Source organism: Dama dama, chromosome 12 (genome assembly GCF_033118175.1).
Source record: "Dama dama isolate Ldn47 chromosome 12, ASM3311817v1, whole genome shotgun sequence".
Taxonomy (NCBI): domain Eukaryota; kingdom Metazoa; phylum Chordata; class Mammalia; order Artiodactyla; family Cervidae; genus Dama; species Dama dama.
In genome coordinates this window covers 72786892-72809378 of record NC_083692.1, presented here as the reverse complement: position 1 = coordinate 72809378, position 22487 = coordinate 72786892, and the positions used below count along the sequence as shown (strand labels likewise).

At 39.3% G+C, this 22487-nt stretch overlaps 1 protein-coding gene across 1 annotated transcript in view; it reads right to left on the bottom strand.

Moving 5' to 3' along the window:
- The window catches only part of RYR3 (ryanodine receptor 3), a 379117-nt gene that overhangs the window by 148357 nt on the left and 208273 nt on the right, over positions 1 to 22487 (bottom strand). The window contains exons 36-37 of the mRNA XM_061158246.1: positions 15284 to 15386; positions 14337 to 14474 (exon numbers count right to left, since the gene is read on the bottom strand). Coding sequence (XP_061014229.1) covers positions 14337 to 14474; positions 15284 to 15386 — 241 coding nt within the window. The remainder of the gene's footprint in view (positions 1 to 14336; positions 14475 to 15283; positions 15387 to 22487) is intronic.

The following is a 22487-nucleotide window of genomic DNA, read 5'->3' as shown; positions in this document are numbered from 1 at the left end:
TTTTTGATTAAGTTGTTGATATTAATGAATGTAATTTAAGAAATAGTTTATAATAAACTGTGTCAACATTTGAAAGCTCTGTATAACTCAGTGAACCAGTCATTTCCGAATGATTAATGTGTGATGTTACAAAAACATCATGGATAAAAGAATCCGTTTTACAAGCAAGACAGACCAATGGATTGTTATATAACCAAATTAAAAGAAGTCTTTACTATTATTTCAAATTCAACATAGCAAATAACTTTTGAGGAACTATTACTTGCTGAGTCTTAACATAGTATCATAAGAATATCCATAATTATCTGAAAAGGCTACTAATAGTACTCCTTCTCTTTCCAACTATATATCTGTTTGAGGCCAATTCTTTAACCAGATATAAGAATAAAAAAAAAAATCCAGCTATCTTCTAAGTCAGATATAAGAGATTTATAAAAATGCAAAAATCACTAATCATTTTTTGAATTATTAAACATTAAGTTGTTATTCATAGAAGTTATTCATGTAACATGTAATGGGTTTACTCTATTATTATTTATTTGTTTAAGCACAGTTAATTTATAATATTATAGTAGTTTCAGGTGTCCAAAAGACTTGATATTTTTATAGATTATACTTGATTTAAAGTTATAAGATAATGGCTATATTTTCTGTGTTTTACACTATATCACCACAATTTATTTCATTCATAATAGTTTGTATCTCTTTCTCCCCTAACCAATCTTGCCCCTCCCCCCCCCCTTTCTCTCCCCACTGTGCCCAATGCTAATCACTACTTTGTTCTCTAACTCTGTGAGTTTGTTTCAGTTTTGCTACATTCATTTGTTTACTTTTTAGATTCCACATATAAGTGATAATATACTGTCCTTGTCTTTCTCTGACTTATTTCATTAAGCATAAGTGGGTTTCTTATTTTTCAATGAATTAACAACTATTTTAAAAATCTCAGTTTTAAATTCTATTTTAGTTTTACTTGTATAATATGATAGATACAATCTTCATAAACTAAGGCATATTGGGATCCTTGGTAAGTTTTAAGAGCATAAAGGGGCCTCAAGGCTGAAATTTAGAGGATCACTGTCTCTATAAAAGGGTCTACCTTAGGGGATGGCTGTTACTGGAAGGCACAGCATTCCCTTTGGCTAAGATAAACCCTGTTCCATTAGATTGTGATTCTAATCAAGTGGTTGAGACCAGAACCTTGAAAACTGTGCCTTAGCAAGCTTTCTCTGTTTCTGGATGAGAGGTCAATTAAATGAGCATAAAGAGAGTAAGACAGCTCACATGGAGAAATAAAGCGAAGATTAAAGAATCATTATTTTGAAAATTGAATCCTGGCAGTCAGCAAGGGGTCCGGCCATTATTCATTCATTACCAAAGGGCTCCCCACCAGCCTGAAGGGCCCTATGCTTCCCTCCTTCATTTGGGGTGAAGATGAGTCACCCTGGGAGCAAGGATGGAGCCAGGTATCTCTGACACCACGGCAGCCAGGCCTTCTGCAGCCTGCTCTGCAGCCAGTACGGTGAGGCACAGAGAAAAGGAGGACGGCAGGCTGTAGGGGAAGCACTGATTTTCTGCCCCTGACATTTGCTGATCCTTCCGCAAAGACTTTATTCTCAGTAACACCTGAAACCAGGGTGGTCTGGTCTAGAAAGGTTTGCTCTGGAGGCCATGTGTATCCAGGCCTCAGGACACACCTCATTCATCCATTCCTGCCTGTCCTCATCTTAGTAGGTGAATTACCTCCAGTTATGGCCCCCCTAAGTTAGCTTATCAACTGAATGACATTTTCTATTATACGCCCAATACTGAATAAAGTACTCTATACGAAACTATGTCAAGACGCAGTTACTACCCATAGCAGCCTAGCCGGGAAAACTAAATATGTAAATAAAGTGTAAAATAATGGGTAAAACTGTATTTGCCCAGGACATTTAGAAACGAAACCATTTATAAGAAGGTACAACTTCTGTTATAATACACACGCCCAAAAGAAATCAGAAAAGAGAAATGATCAGATCTTCCTCTCTTACTTTTCCCCTTAATGATGAGTCCTTTATCTGAAGTTCTTTCTATTTGTAGAATAAGTCCATATTGCTGCTGCTGTTTAGTCACTAAGTCCTGCCTGACTCTTGTGACCCCAGGATTTATAGCCCGACAGGCTCTTCTATCCATGGGATTTCCCAGGCAAGAATACTGGAATGGGGAGCCATTCCTTTCTCCAGGGGATCTTCCTGACCCAGGGATTGAACCTGTCTTTCCTGCTTGGCAGGTGGATTCTTTGCCATTGAGCCACAGGGGAAGCTGTAGGTGCATATTGCATGGAGATTAAAGAAGCAAGGAGAAAAAATTCTATCATGAATATATCTTCCAAGGAAGGTATGAAATGATCTGAGAGGAAACACATTCCTATGGTTTGCAACACCATTTCCTTTCAAAAGATAATTTATACAAGTAGTTCATGTAGTAAATGCTTATTTTTTTTGTTGTTGTTCTGATATCAGTGGGAGAGTGCTGACAATTTTGGAAGATTTTTTTTTTTTTTAAAGCAAATGGAGAAGATTCTCAAGAATACTTGAATCTCTTTCTTAAGCAGAGACAGATGCAACTAAATACTGATTTCATTTCTGCTGTTTTTCTAAGTTCATCTTTGGAAATGCTGCCCTTTCATGACTGAGAACACTTTGGTGTTCATAAGAAAAACATCTCTAAGTCTGTGAGTCTGTTTCTGTACTTAGAGAATAAGCTTAGGGTTACCAGAGGGGAAGGGTTAGGGAAGGGATAGCCTGTTTTGGATTGACAAGTATATACACTGCTACATTTAAAACAAACAAACACCTACTGTATAGCTCAGGGAACTCTGCTCAATATTCTGTAAAAACTTACATGGGATAAGAGTCTGAAAAGAATAGAAACTTGTGTATGTATGACTGAATTAGTTTTCTGTACACTTGAAACTAACATAACACTGTTAATCAATTGAAGATCAAATTGTTAAAACTACAAAAAAAAAAAAAAGAGAGAGAGAGAGAGAAACAAAACACACCTCCTGAAGGGGGTGAGGCTCTAGGCAAAACATAAAAGTGAGGTGAAGCGGTCAATCTGCCATTTGCCTTGATGTTTGGCCCCCTCTTACTGTCTCCCACATGTGCCCAGACGTCCAACTGCTCCACTTAGGACCTCCCCACCACGTGATGAAGTTGCTTCCACAGTCTTGGTTGCAATCGTAGGATTTTTATCCACCGATTTACCTGTTCCAAGAAGGCCTTGTCAAGTGCACTGGATGGTTCAGCTCATGGGATTTTATTTTTTATTTTTTTAATTTTTTTATTATTATTATTATTTTTTTTTCCCAGTGGGTTTTGTCATACATTGATATGAATCAGCCATGGATTTACATGTATTCCCAATCCCGATCCCCGCTCCCACCTCCCTCTCCACCCGATTCCTCTGGGTCTTCCCAGTGCACCAGGCCCGAGCACTTGTCTCATGCATCCCACCTGGGCTGGTGATCTGTTTCACCATAGATAGTATATATGCTGTTCTTTTGAAATATCCCACCCTCACATTCTCCCACAAAGTTCAAAAGTCTGTTCTGTACTTCTGTGTCTCTTTTTCTGTTTTGCATATAGGGTTGTCGTTACCATCTTTCTAAATTCCATATATATGTGTTAGTATGCTGTAATGTTCTTTATCTTTCTGGCTTACTTCACTCTGTATAATGGGCTCCAGCTTCATCCATCTCATTAGGACTGGTTCAAATGAATTCTTTTTAATGGCTGAGTAATATTCCATGGTGTATATGTACCACAGCTTCCTTATCCATTCATCTGCTGATGGGCATCTAGGTTGCTTCCATGTCCTGGCTATTATAAACAGTGCTGCGATGAACATTGGGGTGCACGTGTCTCTTTCAGATCTGGTTTCCTCAGTGTGTATGCCCAGAAGTGGGATTGCTGGGTCATATGGCAGTTCTATTTCCAGTTTTTTAAGAACTCTCCACACTGTTTTCCATAGCTCATGGGATTTTAAAAAAGCTATAGTGCTTTTTTTCAAAAAGGAAAAAGAAAGAAAGATATGGAACCCAGCTCTTGTTTTTCTGATGAGAAATAAAATCAGCTCCTATGAAGCAGAATGCCTTTGGGAAGCTAGATGTATACGCATGGTTTCCTTGATGATTATAAATGGCTTCGTTTATGAAATTATTAACTTTCTGACTCACACTCCACTGTTGTAATTAGTGTAATTAGGGATAGTCACATTCAGGCAATTATATCAAGTATACGATCTAGAAGCCACATTTTAAATGATTGCTCAGGTTAACTCAGAGTGGAAATATTTCTAAGGCACTGTATTGTTTAGGGAGACTTGGTGACTGAAAGATAGTCTAAAAGAAAAACAGCTACTTCACTACTCGATTTCTCGACTAGTCAGACATGCCAAATAAGAAAAAAGGATTAGAGTGTCTTCGAATTAGACCTAGGTTTAATATATTAGTTTGGGAGCCCAGTATTTATTGGTAGGTTGCTTATTTCCTTCCACTTGTCACTTTATAACTAGCTATTGAACCTCAGAATCTCAAGTCCATTATTCTGTGAAACTTGCAAGAAAATTCTCTAGGGAATCACCCATCATCCTTGGTATAACTCTTTTCTAAGTGGTCAAATTACCAGCTTTGCAGTGCCAACTATAATAAGAGAAAGGTCATTTATTCACAAGGTACAGGTTTAAATTTTTTAGGCTTCAGAGGTCTGGAAAGAATCTTTTCATCCCTAAATTTAGACCACAGTCCAACTGGCCATCAAGCAATGAGGTGCATGCTTAATATCAAAGAGCAGATGTTGGCTACAGCAAAGCAAATCCCAACATCTTACAGATTCCCAAGCCTAGGCTGGTATGACATTTCTTTGACTGTGCTCCTAAATCTGGGTCGGTTTGGAAGAAAAAGTATTCTGATTACTTTGTGGAGAGGGTGCCAACAAAACTGCACTGTACTTAGTTTAAACTTAGAAAGCAATTTATAATGCTCACACTTACAATGGGAAAAGAAAATAATTATGCGCCTCTAAGTTACGTAGACTTATTTTTAAATTCTAGGTGATTAAAAGTCAGCTTGTGGTATGCTGTAAATGCTCTGGAGGCATAACAGGTGGTAGGATCAATTTCAAGTAGAAAGAATAAGTGTATTTATTTTGACCTCTGCTTTCTTCCTCCCTGTGGTAGGCTGAATAAGGCCCCTCCACCCCATCGCCAAGATGTTCAGCTCTGAATTCTCAGAACTTGTGACTATGTTGCCTGACATGTCAAAGATGCTTTGTAGATGTCATTACGTTAAGGATCTTGAGATGGGAAGACTATCCTAAGTTATCTGGGTGGGCTCAATGTAATCACAAGGGTCCTTATAAGAGGGAGGCAGGAGGGTTAGGAGTCAGAGAAGGACCTGTGATGACAGAAGAAGAGGCTGGACTGGTACCTCTGCTGGAGGGCCACTAGTCAAAAATACAGGCAGCCTTTCGAAGTTGGGAAAGGCAAGAAATGGATTCTCCCCAGAAGAACTGTAATGCTACTAACTCATTTTAAACTTATGACCTCTAGACTTGGGTGGTGGTGAATTTGTGCTGTTTTAAGCCACCAAAAGTGAAAGTGAAAGTCACTCAGTCGTGTCTGACTCTTTGCAACCCCATGGACTATACAGTCCATGGAATTCTCCAGGCCAGAATACTGGAGTGGGTAGCCTTTCCCTTCTCCAGGGGATCTTCCCAACCCAGGGACTGAACCCAGGTCTCCTGCACTGCAGGTGAATTCTTTACCAGCTGAGCCACAAGGCAAGCCCTTAAGCCCCCAAATTTGTGGTAATTTGTTACAGCAGTGCAGGAAACTGACATAGCCTCATGGATAGAAAGTCCTGGGTTGAGGATATTTGACTCCTTTTCTGAAGGTCCAAATCAGACTGGAGCATTTCAGTGAGCGAGCACTACAGACATGCGACCTGAGAGAGAGCTAGTTTTCGAAGTTTTTGCTGAGGCAACTGGAGTAAATAAACGACAGCGTTGCTGACACAAGCGAAGACTGTCTGGATCTGGCCCCAGGGTTTGTGTCAAGCGTGAATGACATTAAACGCAGAAAGTACTTACCACAGAACCACTATGCCCCTTTAGATACCGTATACACATTACAGACAGCACGTTCTCTAGTTCCTGTAATTCAGCTTTTTGGCCTCTACTCCCTTTCTGAACATCAAGGGCAGAACTGCATACATCTCAACACTACCCACTGAGTAAATGAAAGATGCTGTAGGTGATGACCATGGCATATTGAGTATTCCTGACCACTGAGTCAGCATCTATTTGACCCTTCTTCCTTTTTAACAGAACCCTGTTTTTGTACACATATCTGACTCTCTACCTCATGGCCAAGTTCCTCTGTGAAAGGGCCCAACCCTACTTCAAAGATGGCTCTGTTGACCAAGTCACTAGCACATGTTATTTTCTAGGTCACATTCATTGGTTCAACAGTTGACCCCTGATCAAGTTCTCCAGTCAAAAGTGATCTCAGGATTCTTGCCTTGAATACCAGAGTAGAAGAAACTTTCTCACCATTCCCTTGAGCACTGTTGTTCATGGATGAGGCCCAGAAATGCAGTCACCATGTTGGCTGTGGAGGTGAGCAGAGCCAAGGAATTAATTCAACAAAGGGACTGGGGCCATCACCTCCAGATACACCCGTCATAAAATTCCTTTATCAGCTACTCTATCTGAATTGGGTTTTCTGTTCTTTTTTTTTTTACTGAAAGCACCTGAAATGATAAACATGGAAGTGAAGTTCTTATGTATGAACTATACCTTTTATATTCACTTTAGGAGCTGAAAGGTATACCAACTTCTAAGTACCAGAACATACTGGTACTGAATTCTGAATTTACTGAATTACTGAATTCACTGAATACTTAATTTACTGAATTCTCATATTCCCTTCTCCTACCCTGTGAGATAGGAACTATTATTATTCTCTTTTTACAGACAAGAAAACTAAAACAGAAAAGTTTCAGAAATCTGCTTAATATCATAAGCAGTAAATGACAGAGCTGGGATTCAAACCTTGCCTGCTGGAATCTAAACCCATCTATGTTACCGTCTTAGTGCCGCTTACTCTCAACAGCTTCATAAAATTCAGAAAAATAGTTATCTTTATTAATGCTTTAAATTTTATATTATACTGCTTAGATGCTCTCTTCATAAACTCCAAAATGGATTCAGAAATAAATCCTGAAAATTATAAAGCTTTAGCTCTTTTTATAACTGACTCTGAGCTGGGCAGATTAGTCACTTTCCCAGAGGCTCAGATTCTTCACCAATAAAATGAAGTGAACAATATAAAATTCACGTTTAAGAAAATGAATGAATGTGTCGTCTAGCGACAAGAGTGCTGGCTACTTTGTTCCTGCTCTGCCTGTGTGACCTTGGTCAAGATGCTTTATCTCTCTGAGGTTCTGCTCACTTGTATGAAGTCAAGTCACTTGTGGCTCAATATTCTACAATTCTGTGTCTATCTGACCCATTGAGTTCTTGAAAGGGTTGTTCTAATTTATTAAAATAGTGAAATGAACAACTGTGTCTTCATTGGGTTAAACTGATAAGCACTGAGAATTTTACCACTGAATTTTAATGCCAACCAGCCTTATCACGATGTTACCCAGCTTGCACTTGCTAATAGTAAAATCTGAGACTGAGGAAATAAAATCTTTAAATGCCAGTGGTTACTGACCCTGGTGAAGAAGTGGCCATTATCAAAGCATCACCGCACATCGCTAATCACTTACATTGAGATGAGCTGTGGCAACTTGATGGCCTTTCTGATGACTTGTCCTGATTGCTGGTGGAGAAAGAGCCCTTCCTGTGTCGGGGTCAGATGCCACAATAACACCCACTAGATTTAGTTGGGAAGATTTACTAGGGAGAGTGTCATGCCCTCTGTGCTCCATGCTCCAGAACTTCCTCTGGGCTGGAAGTCTGGTCTGTGTTATAAAGTGACCAAATACCTACGACTTCTTAGCAGAGAAGGTCAGGGAGAAAGCTAAATCCATACATTCCAAGGAGATCTGTCAAATTCATCATGCTAATATCTCTGGAACTCCCCAGGTGGCTCATCAGTAAAGAATTTGCCTGCCATTGCAGATCCCTGGGTCAGGAAGATCCCCTGGAGAAGGAAATGGCAACCCACCCCAGTATTCCTGCCTGGGAAATCCCATGGACAGTGGAACCTACAGTCCATGGGATCTCAAAAGAGATGCAACTTAATAACTAAACAACAGTTCCTCTGAGCTTTCCTGGTGCCTCTCTGGCTTGGGCTGTGCACTCGTTACCGCTTTTGCCTCATTTCTGTAGAACAAGGATTCTATAGAGATCACTGAGAGCAAGGCTGCAAGGCTCTGAAAACCTGAAAGGCAAAGCCTGCAAAGACAACTGGACATTGTTCCTCACTGATAAGAAAGAACTGCTCTGTTCATGTTGTGTCATCAGGGCCCAGTGAACAGGCACTGGCGGTCAGACCCCAGAGGAATGTGATGGGCAACCCCCCGCTCCCCCGGGCTCCACGGCAAGCAGCTGAACATCTAAGAAAGCACCCAGCTCTCCTTCATCTCAGCTCTGTACTTAATTTTTAGACATGCGCACTTGTTTCCTTCTCTTTTGGCTTCCCTGTCTGGGAAATAAGGGTAAAAATTCAGGCAGCTTGCTAGATAGAACACTCTATTTCTCATCACAACAGTAGTAGCCAATATTTGCTAAGAACTTCTTGTGAGTCTGACTCTGTGCTAAATGTGGTACCTGAATCATCACTTAACTCTCCAGATTATCAGGTAAGAACAGAAAAGACAGATGTGGTAGGAACTAAGTTTCCCCCACACGGATGGCTGTTGTTCGACTAATCCTCACTTTATTTTTTATTTAGGCAAAGAAGCGCTACAATTTAATAAACAAATCAAGGTTCCTGTCTATAGATGGTCTATAGACTGAGGCAGCATGGGAGTGAGGGCTGTACAAGAGATGAGCCTCCCCCGTCTCTGCACAATTGGACTTCACAAAACGCCCAGTCCCCCTGGTCTGGCTGCCCTTGACCTTGGCTCTCAGGGCTGGTCATGCGTGGATAGTCTCCTGGCGGTTGACTATTTCTGCTAAATCCACTTCCCTCTCTCAGTGGTTTTCTACCTTGGCTAGAGCCTCCCCACTTGTGAAACAACTGCATCACCCCCAGGACCATTTCCCCAGCTGGCCGGACACCCCTTCCCATCAGAGGCAGCCTCACAAAGCATCCATGAGACTGCACTTCTGCCAGCCCATCTCTGCAGCCTCCTGGGGTCTCATCCATCATATGGAGATAATTAGCCTCTTGTTTTTGAAATCAGTCAACTAACCTCATAATCACTTTCTCGAAAACATTCAGGCGATTAAATGACTGATGATGACAATGGGGAAGAGAGCACAGAGAGAACAGATGATGTTTGCTGATGTGCTAGGGAGGGAAACCCCTGAAAATCCTGGATGTGACACAGATGGGACAGCAAAAGACTCAGGGACCTGAGGTCTCTGTCTTTACCCTGTTGGGAAGGTAATCAAATTGCTTTTATTTTAGTGTCTAGGTCTATTCGGTGTGGGGAATAAACTGATGCTGAGGCAAGCTCCTGGCCATGCATCCTTGATCTCTGAGCTTCTCCATCCTCCCCTGCCCTCTCCCCCCAGCCCCACAATATCCCTGCACAGTTCTCAAAGATCAGGGGCCCTGGATATGGAGCGTGATTCTCATCTTGGCCTATTTTTTACTTGTTGCAAGAACCTTGTCCACATTACTTCGCTCCTCTCAGGCTTAGCTGCCTAGCGTACAAAATAGGGACCTGGCTGCCACTATATCTGGTTGTTTGCTGTGGGATAAACAAAGATTTGAATTTTTATGCCACCCCCCGTGTGACTCTGGAAAGTTATCTTTACATCAGTTTCTTCAATTGTAAAATAGGAATAACATTGTTGACTGCATATTTTTGTTGTGAGAATTAAATGAGGTAATACTCAAAGAAGTGCCAGGACAACACTCAGGACACAGTGTGTATACCATGCAAATGTCAGCCCCTCCCTCCTGGCAGCTGTAAGGGCAAGTAGTATAAAATACATGGTAACAATAACATGTCACACTCTGAGACTGTGAATCACTGGAGTTTTCAGGACACGCTGCTCTAACACACCCTGCCTTTCCTACACTTCCTCATTCTATTCCTTTTACAATTCAGCCAGTCTCAATTCACTGCCACTCTTGGAATATGATTTTTGTTTTTTAGCCTCTGGGCTTTGTTGAAGTAGCTCCTTTCATCAAAAATACTTTTCCCTCTTAACATCTACCAATTTATAATCTTTATGGAGTTTTCACTCCCCTCCTTTGGCCACCTGCTGTCCCTTATCTGTACTTTTAGAGCACACCCGACCGCATGCTATATGGAGTTTGGCTGTCCACACCCATTTCTTCCTTTGTCTGTAAGGGCCACATTTTCTTCATCTTTGTGAGTCTCAAATGATTAACACGCATTAGAGGTTGAAAAGATTTGTGCTGATGAGGTGAATGTAGAAACGAGTAAGATGTGGTCTCTGTATTAAGTCCCAGTAAAAAATACTTTGCCTAAGGTGGCATGACTTTCCCTACATTGCCCTGTTAGACACATGGCAATGTTAGAAGTTTGTCTTATGCCCTGGATGACACATGCCCTGTTGGAAATTTTGTGACAACGTGGCAGGGGCAGGGAGATGAGCATGAGGTGGAAAAAAAGACTTCCTGGAGGATGTGTCTGTGTGTGGACGTATTAGGGAGAAGCTGATAGGAGAGAATCTAAGGGGGCTTAGAAACACTGCCTGAACCACAGATACACCTACTGCTAAATTATCTTACTTTGTGTGTATCTGTGTTGGGCCCCAGGATTTATTTTGGGGGTGAAGAGTAGACTGTTTTCCCTCCTCAGTATGAGAACAGGCTGCAGCATGTAGGCGGCGGAGAATCTGGGGCTTGGGCCTCAGGTTATTTAGTGACTGGGTGAGAGCTGATATAGGCAGCAGTTTTCTTTGCAGAAGAGAAGATAGTGTGAAAACCCGCCATGGGGAAAGCACTCAGGGAATGACAGAGGTCAGGAAGGCACTGACGTTGAGTTGTGAAGTGACAAGTGACTTTTATTTTTTTTAATTTTAGAAGTTAGCAGAAAGAGCTGGTTGGCCTTTTCTGGAGGAAAAAACTCAGTGGTTACAAATTTAAATTCAAGGAAACTCTACTTAAATTGTAGTGTGCTTCTGAGCAGCACTGGCCTCCAACTAACAGGCAAAAGATTTTCTGGACAACTTGGTGGATTGGGATATTAAAAAAAAAAGTTACTTTGTATGGTGGGCTGATACTATGCTTCTTAACCTCTTCATTATCATATAATTTTTTGATAGGATTGTAGCAACTTCTATATGTGTTAGAATTACTTTGGGCAAATCCCTTTAACATTGAACCAGCTAGCAGGATTCTTATGGGTTTCAGGACACTGTTCTTCCTCTTTCCTAAATGTTGAGGTTCCCCTGCAGGTTATCTGGCCAACACCAACTGCTCATAGAGGAGAAATTACACCACCTACACTGAAAACCCTGAGTCCAGATCTTTGGCTAAGTCAATTTTTTGATGTTAAAATTCTGACCTCTGTGGGGTTCAGATTCCTACACATAACAGTGAGTCACAGGAATGAGTTACCTCACAGATACAATAAGCAAGATAAAAAGATGATGGTTTCAAGAGGCATTCTCTATGTAATATGTAGGTTGGGGGCTCAACATATTAATATATATGCTGATAAATTCTATGGCAAGCTTCATGGGATGATGGAAAAAGGGTGGAAAACCTTGTCAAGTTTGGAAGAGTGGAAACCTTGGAAGTGTGGAAAACCTCAATCAAGTCATAGCTTTACTCATCTTGGTTACCTTGGGCTGTTGACATCAAGTCACTCAGAAATTCTTTTTTTTTTTTTTTTTTAATTTTAATTGGAGGCTAATTACTTTACAATATTGTGGTGGTTTTTGCCATACACTCACATGACTCAGTGGAAATTCTTCTAGTACCAGGTAACGGTGGAAAGAATAAGTGTCCTTTAGCTCTTCTGAGTCTTATGTTCATCAACTACACAATGGTAGAGTGACAAAAACTAATACCAGTAAACTAACACATATGAAGTATTTTGGAAATTGTCAGTTCACCATAGCATGCTATTTTCATCATCTAAACTTTTAATATTTTATCAAATCCAAGGGTAAGAGAAATCATAAGCAATAACATGGGTGATGTTACCAGTATTTTAAAGGATTGGAATCTTTTATGGCAACTGGGTATGTATTCAGAACCATCATTTCCACTCAATCACGTGAAAAACAATCTTGGGGGGAGTACGGCAGTAAAACCATCTCCAAGATTTTCTCTTAAAAAGTCGGCCCTGAGTGAGGAGTTTTGTGTCCCTGGAACACCTGGCAGGGAACCCATATGCTGACAACCAGACGTGTTTGGCCACCTTCTATTCTGTTTCTGGGACTGCAGGATAGGAGACTTATGACACAAAGTCTGAACCTCTCATAATTCTGCTTGTGGAAGGGAAGAAGTGTGGGGTGAACCATGGAGTCTCACGCTGGAGTGGCCTTTCAGGTGGTTCTGCACGTCCTGCCAGAACAGATAAAACATAATCTTTCTGCTTGAACCCCGGGGTAGCAAATGCTAAACACTGTAGTCCTTAGAGCTTGAAAACCATTCTTAGAGTTAGGGAGACTTCAGAATCAGGTGGGCTAATCTGACTCTATTTACCTAACATGAAGTGGTTGCCTTGGAGGACCCCTGGTCGTGACATATTGTCTTAGAAAGAAGCATCCATTTTAAAAACAGACTCTGCAGGTAATGTGGGTCAGTTCAGTCTATTTTTAGTTCTGCTTTGGCAGTGACCACAAAAGAACTCTAAACTCACTTTTCTGAACCTTTGAATCATGCTGGCATGTTCTCACCAAAGACCTCCCCTCCTCCATGGTGAGAAATAGGACCGATCAAGGGTTGCCAGTGCAACTGCTGCCAAGTACCCCTGACACTCTTTTGAGGCTTCACCACTTCTGCTGATAAATGGGGACAATTTTTTCCCTTCAGAGATAGTCTGACAAAGATGGAAGGTCAATAGAAAGGGCAATAAGATGTATAAACCCCAAAGTAGTGTTTTCAGAAAAACTGATCATATCTTGACAGTCTATTGCTCTAGTCTATAATTTGAAAGCATGTTCTAAGATGGATAGGAACAGGGAGTAAGATAAAAGGCAATTACATTAAACCTGGGAAATTCCCTCTTCTTTAGACAAGTGAAATACTTGCATAATTTCATAGTATGGAGCAGACTGAGTATAATATGAAGACAATCTTCCTCTTGAAGTATAAATAGTTTATAGATAGTAAACTGTCTTGCACTACAAACAATTATCTTGTTTCAACATGGAAATGGTTTCAGTGGTAGGAATTATCTGTACTATAAGAATTAGAGAAATGATTTGAACAAGGTTCAGAAAAGTTGAAAGATAGAAGGTCCAAGTCCTCTAGGGTGTTGTATTAAGAAAATCATAGCCCCCAAGTGAATACAAACTCCCCTGCTCCAAACCTCACAACCTATTCCCTTTGATTGCTAAGGGGCTTCCCTGGTAGCTCAGACTGTATGGGGCGATTTTGAATGCAAAGGAACCACAAAAAAAAAATGACAAGAACAATGAGGGTTACAAGAGGAAGACTATGAAAACATAAAAGAAAGAAAAACAGAAATCTGTGTACAAGTATCAGGCATTTAAAAGTAGACAGACAAAAGCAGACCCACCAAGCAATCTATTCCTTTCAGAAGACTCTGAAAGTAAGCTCCTTAAGACAGAAGGAAAGCAGAGCCCCAAATATAGAGCATTAAGAGCACCAATTATAACAGAATGCCCAGATGCTTCCTGGAAGCTAAGCAGCCCTTCTCCACCCCACAATATATGTTTAGGAAGTTCATTACCTTAATTAGGGGCTTCCCTGGTGGCTCAGACAGTAAAGAATCTCCCTGCAATTCAGGAGACCCGAGTCTGATCCCTGGGTCAGGAAGACCCCTGATGAAGGGAATGGCAAGCCACTCCAGTATTCTTGCCTGGAGAATCCCATGGCAGGCTACAGTCCATGGGGTCACAAAAGGGTGACACGACTGAGTGACTAACACTTTCACTTTCATTACACCTTAGAAGAGTCCTGGGTTGGGAGCACCATGATCAAAAGGCATGGGAACTTACTAGGGTACCTCTCCTCTTCCTCCGTTGGTTGCTCCTTCTCTGGCTTGGGAGGGCCTTTGATTCTCTGCACCAACGCACAGAATTTTCCAGTCCAAGAGGTATCTTCTTCCTCCACTTCCTCTTCTTCCAGGGGAACCCCTGAGCAAGCCACAGAAAGAGGGACAACCTCAAACAGTACACAAAGCCACCAGATAACTGAAAGAACTAGAAACACTGCTTTCCATCCATTGGAACTTTCTAAATATACTATTGGCAGCCTCCTATAAATATTTATCTACATCACGTCTTTTGGCAAGCTTTTTAAATGATAATTTCTTGTATACAAAAGCATAAAGTAATTTCAATCTCAAGACCTAATTTTTTCTAACCCATACCCCAAATGGGCTCCAGAGTATCTAGAAAGAAACAGTTAACAACCTGTTACTTCAAATGAAAAAGTCATCTCTTATCCATATAGCTCTCAATCTACTCATGTCCAAGCAGCACAATTGCTGATGGCCACTTAAAACCAGCAGATACATATCAAAGTAGAAATGGCTGGTTCAGAATCCTTAAGGGCAGACATGGTCATACTCATATCATTGCAGAAGCTAAAAAGCAAAGGTGATCAGAATCTTGGTTCAACTTGGAAGAGTGTCCCAGCTATCTAACTTGAGATAAATTGGGTGAGGTTTATATAAAGATCTGTTCTTTTCTTTCTTTCTTCAGAGACCCAGTCCCCTCTCTTAGATCTCAGCAACATTTCTTGTAGACAGGAGTTTCAGTCATGTATTATTCCAGGATGATGTCCTGTATCTTTTCTGATCCAAATAGTCTGGAAAGAATCATTTCTTGGACAATTAACATTATAATTTTAATAGAAACTAACTTTACAACCCCCCATGAACTTCTAACCAAGGAACCGTGAGCAGCCTTGTCTTGGATAAAGCTTTTATCTGAAAGCTCACCACAGTGAAGGAGAAGGTCCTCGTGGAAGTCATACAGCTCTTCCCGGATCTCTTCTGGGCATGGGCAGTTTTCCCCCAGTTGAAAGTTAAGAAGCATGTTGATCTTGGAGGGATGAAAAAGAATGGCTAGTTGGTTCTTAATGTCTTGTCTAAAGAACCCAGATCCAACCTTAGATACCTAACATTCTTTGCAAACTTTATTTAACTCGATTTTTTTTTTTTTTGGTGTGTGTGTAAAGACAGCCAACATTTAAAAATAGCTTTTTATAACTGAATCACTTTGCTGTTAAACACTGTAAATGTTCAAAGTCCTGAAACACTGTAAATCAACCATACTTCATTAAAAAAATTAAAAATAAAATTTTTTTTAAAGTGCACAAACTTCCGGTTATGAGATGAGTAAGTCTGCGGCTGTAATGTAACAACACTGTGCATGAAAACTGCTAAGACAGTAGATATTTTCTAAATTTTTAATTGGAGTATAATTACTTTACAATGTTGTGCTGGTTTCTGCTGCAAAACAAGAAGAATCAGCCGTAAGTACACATATGTCCCCCTTCTCTTGAGCCTTCCTCCCTCCTCACCCCCACCGCCACCCCACACCTCTAGGTCACCACAGGGCACTGAGCTGAGCTCCATGTGTTACACAGCAGCTTCCCACTAGCTATCTATTTTATTTTTCCTATTAGTTATTATTAATTTAATTAGGCAATATACACATAGTTAAAAAATAAGTACAAAATATACTCAGCACAAAGTTTTTCTCTCACTCTGATTCCTTGCTGTTCAGTTGCTAGGTCGTGTCTGACTGTGACCCCATGGACTGCAGCACGCCAGGCTTCCCTGTCTTTTACTATCTCTTGGAGTTTGCTCACACTCATGCCCATTGAGTCGGTGATGCCATCTGACCATCTCATCCTTATCTAGTTTACAGGTAGTAGTGCGACTTTCTCAGTTTGTCCTGCTCTCTCCTTCTCCCTCTGTGAGAATAGATCTTAAAAGTTTTCATCATAAGAAAAATAATTCATAACTATGTGAGGTGATAGGTGTTGATTAAAATTACTGTGATGATCCTTCTACAGCATAGACAGATATCAAGTGATTATGGTTGTACACCTTAAGCTATACAATGTTCTGTGTTAACCAAACCTCAACAACTGGGGAGGGAAACACCACTACAAAAGCAAAAAAAGGAAAAGAAAATATTCTAGCAATATTGCTTTACATCACCAAAATACTGTCTCTGCCCTCCTTCTTCGGAATAACCATTATGGTGACTATGGCTCTAATCCCTGCCTTTAAGAATGCCAATCAATAAATGTAATACACCACATTAACAAATTGAAAGATAAAAACCATATGATTATCTCAAAAGATGCAGAGAAAGCCTTTGACAAAATTCAACACCCATTTATGATAAAAACTCTCCAGAAAGCAGGAATAGAAGGAACATACCTCAACATAATAAATGCTCTATATGACAAACCCACAGCAAACATTATCCTCAATGGTGAAAAATTGAAAGTATTTCCCCTAAAGTCAGGAACAAGGCAAGGGTGCCCACTCTCACTATGATTATTCAACATAGTTTTGGAAGTTTTGGCCACAGCAATCAGAGCAGAAAAAGAAGTAAAAGGAATCCAGATAGGAAAAGAAGAAGTAAAACTCTTACTGTTTGCAGATGACGTGATCCTCTACATAGAAAACCCTAAAGACTCTACCAGAAAATTATTAGAGCTAATCAATGAATATAGTAAAGTTGCAGGATATAAAATTAACACACAGAAATCCCTTGCATTCCTATACACTAACAATGAGAAGACAGAAAGAGAAATTAAGGAAACAATACCATTCACCATTGCAACAAAAAGAATAAAATACTTAGGAGTATATCTACCTAAAGAAACAAAAGACTTATATATAGAAAACTATAAAACACTGATGAAAGAAATCAATGAGGATACGAATAGATGGAGAAATGTACCGCGTTCATGGATTGGAAGAATCAATATTGTGAAAATGACTATACTACCCAAAGCAATCTATAGATTCAATGCAATCCCTATCAAGCTACCAAGGGTATTTTTCACAGAACTAGAACAAATAATTTCACAGTTTGTATGGAAATACAAAAAACCTCGAATAGCCAAAGCAATCTTGAGAAAGAAGAATGGAGCTGGAGGAATCAACCTGCCTGACTTCAGGCTCTACTACAAAGCCACAGTCATCAAGACAGTACGGTACTGGCACAAAGACAGAAATATAGATCAATGGAACAGAATAGAAAGCCCAGAGATAAATCCACATACCTATGGACACCTTATCTTCGACAAAGGAGGCAAGAATATACAATGGAAAAAAAGACAACCTCTTTAACAAGTGGTGCCAGGAAAACTGGTCAACCACTTGTAAAAGAATGAAACTAGAACACTTTCTAACACCATACACAAAAATAAACTCAAAATGGATTAAAGATCTAAATGTAAGACCAGAAACTATAAAACTCCTAGAGGAGAACATAGGCAAAACACTCTCCGACATAAATCACAGCAAGATCCTCTATGACCCACCTCCCAGAATATTGGAAATAAAAGCACAAATAAACAAATGGGACCTAATTAAACTTAAAAGCTTTTGTACAACGAAGGAAACTATAAGCAAGGTGAAAAGACAGCCTTCAGAATGGGAGACAATAATAGCAAATGAAGCAACAAAAATTAATCTCAAAAATATACAAGCAACTCCTGCAGCTCAATTCCAGAAAAATAAATGACCCAATCAAAAAATGGGCCAAAGATCTCAACAGACATTTCTCCAAAGAAGACATACAGATGGCTAACAAACATATGAAAAGATGCTCAACATCACTCATTATCAGAGAAATGCAAATCAAAACCATAATGAGGTATCATTACACACCAGTCAGAATGGCTGCTATCCAAAAGTCTACAAGCAATAAATGCTGGAGAGGGTGTGGAGAAAAGGGAACCCTCTTACACTGTTGATGGGAATGCAAACTAGTACAGCCGCTATGGAGAAGAGTGTGGAGTTTCCTTAAAAAAATGGAAATAGAACTGCCATATGACCCAGCAATCCCACTCCTGGGTATACACACCGAGGAAACCAGATCTAAAAGAGACACGTGTATCCCAATGTTCATCGCAGCACTGTTTATAATAGCCAGGACATGGACGCAACCTAGATGGCCATCAGCAGACGAATGGATAAGAAAGCTGTGGTACATATACACAATGGAATACTACTCAGCCATTAAAAAGAATTCATTTGAATCCGTTCTAATGAGGTGGATGAAACCAGAGCCCATTATACAGAGTGAAGTAAGCCAGAAAGAAAAACACCAATACAGTATACTAATGCATATATATGGAATTTAGAAAGATGGTAACGATAACCCTATATGCAAGACAGAAAAAGAGACACAGATATATAGAACAGACTTTTGGACTCTATGGGAGAAAGTGAGGGTGGGATGATCTGAGAGAACAGCATTGAAACATGTATATTCTCAAGTGTGAAACAGATCACCAGTCCAGGTTGGATGCATGAGACAAGTGCTCAGGGCTGGTGCACTGGGATGATCCAAAGGGATGGGATGGGGAGGGACGTGGGAGGGGGGTTCAGGATGGGGAACACATGTAAATCCATGGCTGATTCATATCAATGTATGGCAAAAACCACTACAATATTGTAAAGTAACTAGCCTCCAACTAATATAAATGAAAAAAAAAAAAAAAAAAAAAAAGAAGGAACGCATGACTCTGAGAAGAAAGTCATGCATTCAAGGCATGCATAATAATCTTATGATGATCTTAAAGGATCTTAAATGATCTTTGGAGAGATGGGTCATGAGAATACAAAGATGTAAATAATACACTAATGAAATAAAGCCATAAACTGTGAGTTGCTAAAAAAATAAAAGTAGCTTTTACTTTTTTCTGACTATAAAGGTAATACAGAATTTGATTAGCCAAAGAAGAAAATTTACTGAGATCTCCCCACTAGATAGCTGCTGTTAATATGTTAGTTAATATCTCTATGTAGGCAGATTGAGATTAGAATCTAACTTGACTTTTTTGAAACTCAATTTTTCAACTTAATTTATCTCAAGCATTTGATGGGGAATACATGTAAATCCATGGCTGATTCATGTCAATGTATGACAAAAACCACTACAATATTGTAAAGTAATTAGCCTCCAACTAGTAAAAATAAATGGAAAAAATATAAAATCATTTAGCTGAAAAAAAATAAAAAAAATAAAAATGTTCTTAACCTGATCTCTTACAGGTGCACTGCATTTCATCACAAGGATGAACAGCAATTTATATAAAATGTATGTAAAATTAATGATCTACTCTGAAATATCTCAGTTGCTTTCATTTTTTTCATCCCTGTAAATAAAGTTGGTTTGAATTTCCTTTCACTTAATTTTTGTTCACATTTCTGTTTATTTTTTTAGGATAAACTCATAGAGGCGAAATGCCTGGATCAAAAGGTTTGTACATTTTAATGGCTTTTGATATGAATTGCCAGATTGCTCTCCAGAAAACTCACAACAGTTTGCAATATTACCAAATTTATACAAGAGTGTGTATTACTTTGCCAACTCCATTACAGTAATGAGAGTTAACATATTTTCAAATATCTTCCTATCTAATGAGTAAAAAGTGTCATATCCCTATTGCTTTAATTTGCATTTAATTGGTGAGGTTGAACTGTTTTTTTTACTCTGAAGGACTGTTTTCATCTCATCATTTATGAATTTCCCATCCATGTTCTTCCTCCACTTTTCTATTGTGTGATTATCTTTTAAAAATTAATTGGCAAGTGCTTTGCACATCTCTATAGATTATTATCTCTTGGTAATATATATTCCTGGAGAAGGAAATGGCAATCCACTACAGTACTCTTGCCTGAAAAATCCCATGGATGGAGGAGCCTACTGTAGGTAGGCTAGAGTCCATGGGGTTGCAATTCCAAATACATTTCCCAGTTTTTAGTGATCTTTAAATTGTGTTTATAGAATTTTTTTGACATGTCAGTTTTATGTTTTGCAGCCAGCTTATCATCCTTTCCTGCACAAATTTATGTCAGAGGTGCTTCACTGTTTCTGTGCCATGGACTACCGTGACTTCCCCAGTGATTCATTGGAAGAGAATCTGCCTGCCAATTTAAGAGATGCAAGAGATGCAGGTTCAATTCCTGTGTTGGGAAGATCCCTTGGGATAGAAAATGGCAACCTACTCCAGTATTCTTGCCTGGAAAATTTCATAGACAGAGAAGCCTGGCAAACTATAGTCTGTGGGGGTTGCAAAGAATCAGACACAATTTAGTTACCAAGCATGCACGTACTATTTGGACAGTCTGGTGAAACCCATGGATATTTTTCTCAAATTAATATTTTAAATACCTAAAATAAAATGTAAGGGATTACAAAGAGAAACAGTTATAATGAAATCTAATTATCAAGATCATAAAAAACATATTTGTGATATAGTAACATTTATACTTATTTATTAATTCATTAGACAAAAAGATCTAGGGGCAGCCCTCATACCCACTGTGATCTTGAACCAGTGATGAATGTAAATGATATTACCAAGTATTAGAACCACTGTGATACCAATATGAAAAAATATACAACCTCTGTGGGTGACAAAGTCAAGTATTTGCTTTGCTGTCTCCATCAATAATTGAAAGAAGTGCTATTAGAAATTAATGAAAATTTGGTAAAAATAAAGCTAACACTCATATTCCTAGATGTCTAAATTCTTCCACAGACCCATGACTCTGGTTAGTAAATATCTGGAGGCACTGAAGTAATAACTAGAGGTAGAACTTCCCTGGTGGGCCAGAGGTTAAGAATCCACCTACCAATAAAGAGGACACAGGTTCAATTCCTGGTTGGGAAGATTCCACACTCTGTGGAACATCTAAGCCCGTGAGATGCAACTACTGAACCTGCATCTACTGATGCCCTTGTGCTAAGAGTCTGTGTTCCACACAAGAGAAGCGATTGTAATGAGAAGTGTGTGAACCCCAACTAGAGAGTAGCCTCCACTCACCACAACTAGAGAGAAAGCCCATGCACAGCAACAAAGAACCACTGCAGCCATAAATAAGTAAGCAAAAATAACCAGAGGTAATCTTATCCATTTTACTATATCATATAGGGTAACTCAAACACGAGGCAAAGGGGTATTTTCTCCCTTTGTTTGGGATTTCTAGGTGAAAACATTTATAATATCTTTTATTAAACTATGAACCTTATTTAATATTGTTAGGAAGATCCTTATTCAAAGCTTCTACTGCAAATAATTTTTTGAAAGTAGACATACTGTTTGTATAATATGCATAAAACAGGTTGGAAACATCATTTTTGTAGTTGTTTCATGATGGTAAAATTGGTTGAATTATGGTAACTATATCAGCAACATATATCAATGAGCTGTTCATTAAAATAAGATCTCAGGATCTGGTTCCAAGAATCAGAAAGTTAATTTCTTTACTGAAAGATTCTCCTTTTAGTGGAACACTTAGGAAGCAAGTGGGAGCCCTCAGGGCATAACTAAAAATGGGAGTGAGCTGAATTTTCTTTTGCAGGTCATACCCTCTAATGAAGTCCTTTTCAAAGTGAAAGGCTTGCTGACTATGCTTGGATAATTTGCCAACAATCACTGGACTAATCCTAGCTTTACCTACCTTTGTACTTAGTTACACCCCCAAGTATGTTTCTATTTCATCTTTTTAAACAGTGAATGGATATAGGGCTGAAAATCTCTATTTTATTCTCAAAAGTTAAAGAGTGAGGTAATCATATCACTATTTTAAAATTCTAAATTCCTATATATCCTATTTTCCAAGTGATCTTGCATTCCTATGACCTAAAATTGATTGAAATCCTCCAAATCCTTTATTAAATTCTTAATCATTTAGAAATTTCTATGGTAGTTTATTCTAGAAATGAATACTCTGGGAGGGGTGGCAAAGGAGACCACTGAGTTTGGTAAGAGTGTCCCTTCTTTTATTTCATTTCTGGACACCTCAGCATCACCTGAAAACTTGCTAAACATGCAAATTCTCAGGACTTACCCAAGACCTACTGAATTAGAAACTCTAGAGGTGGGACCAGCAATCTGTGTTTTATTAAGTCTTCCAGGGCTTCTGATGTCTGTTCAAGAAT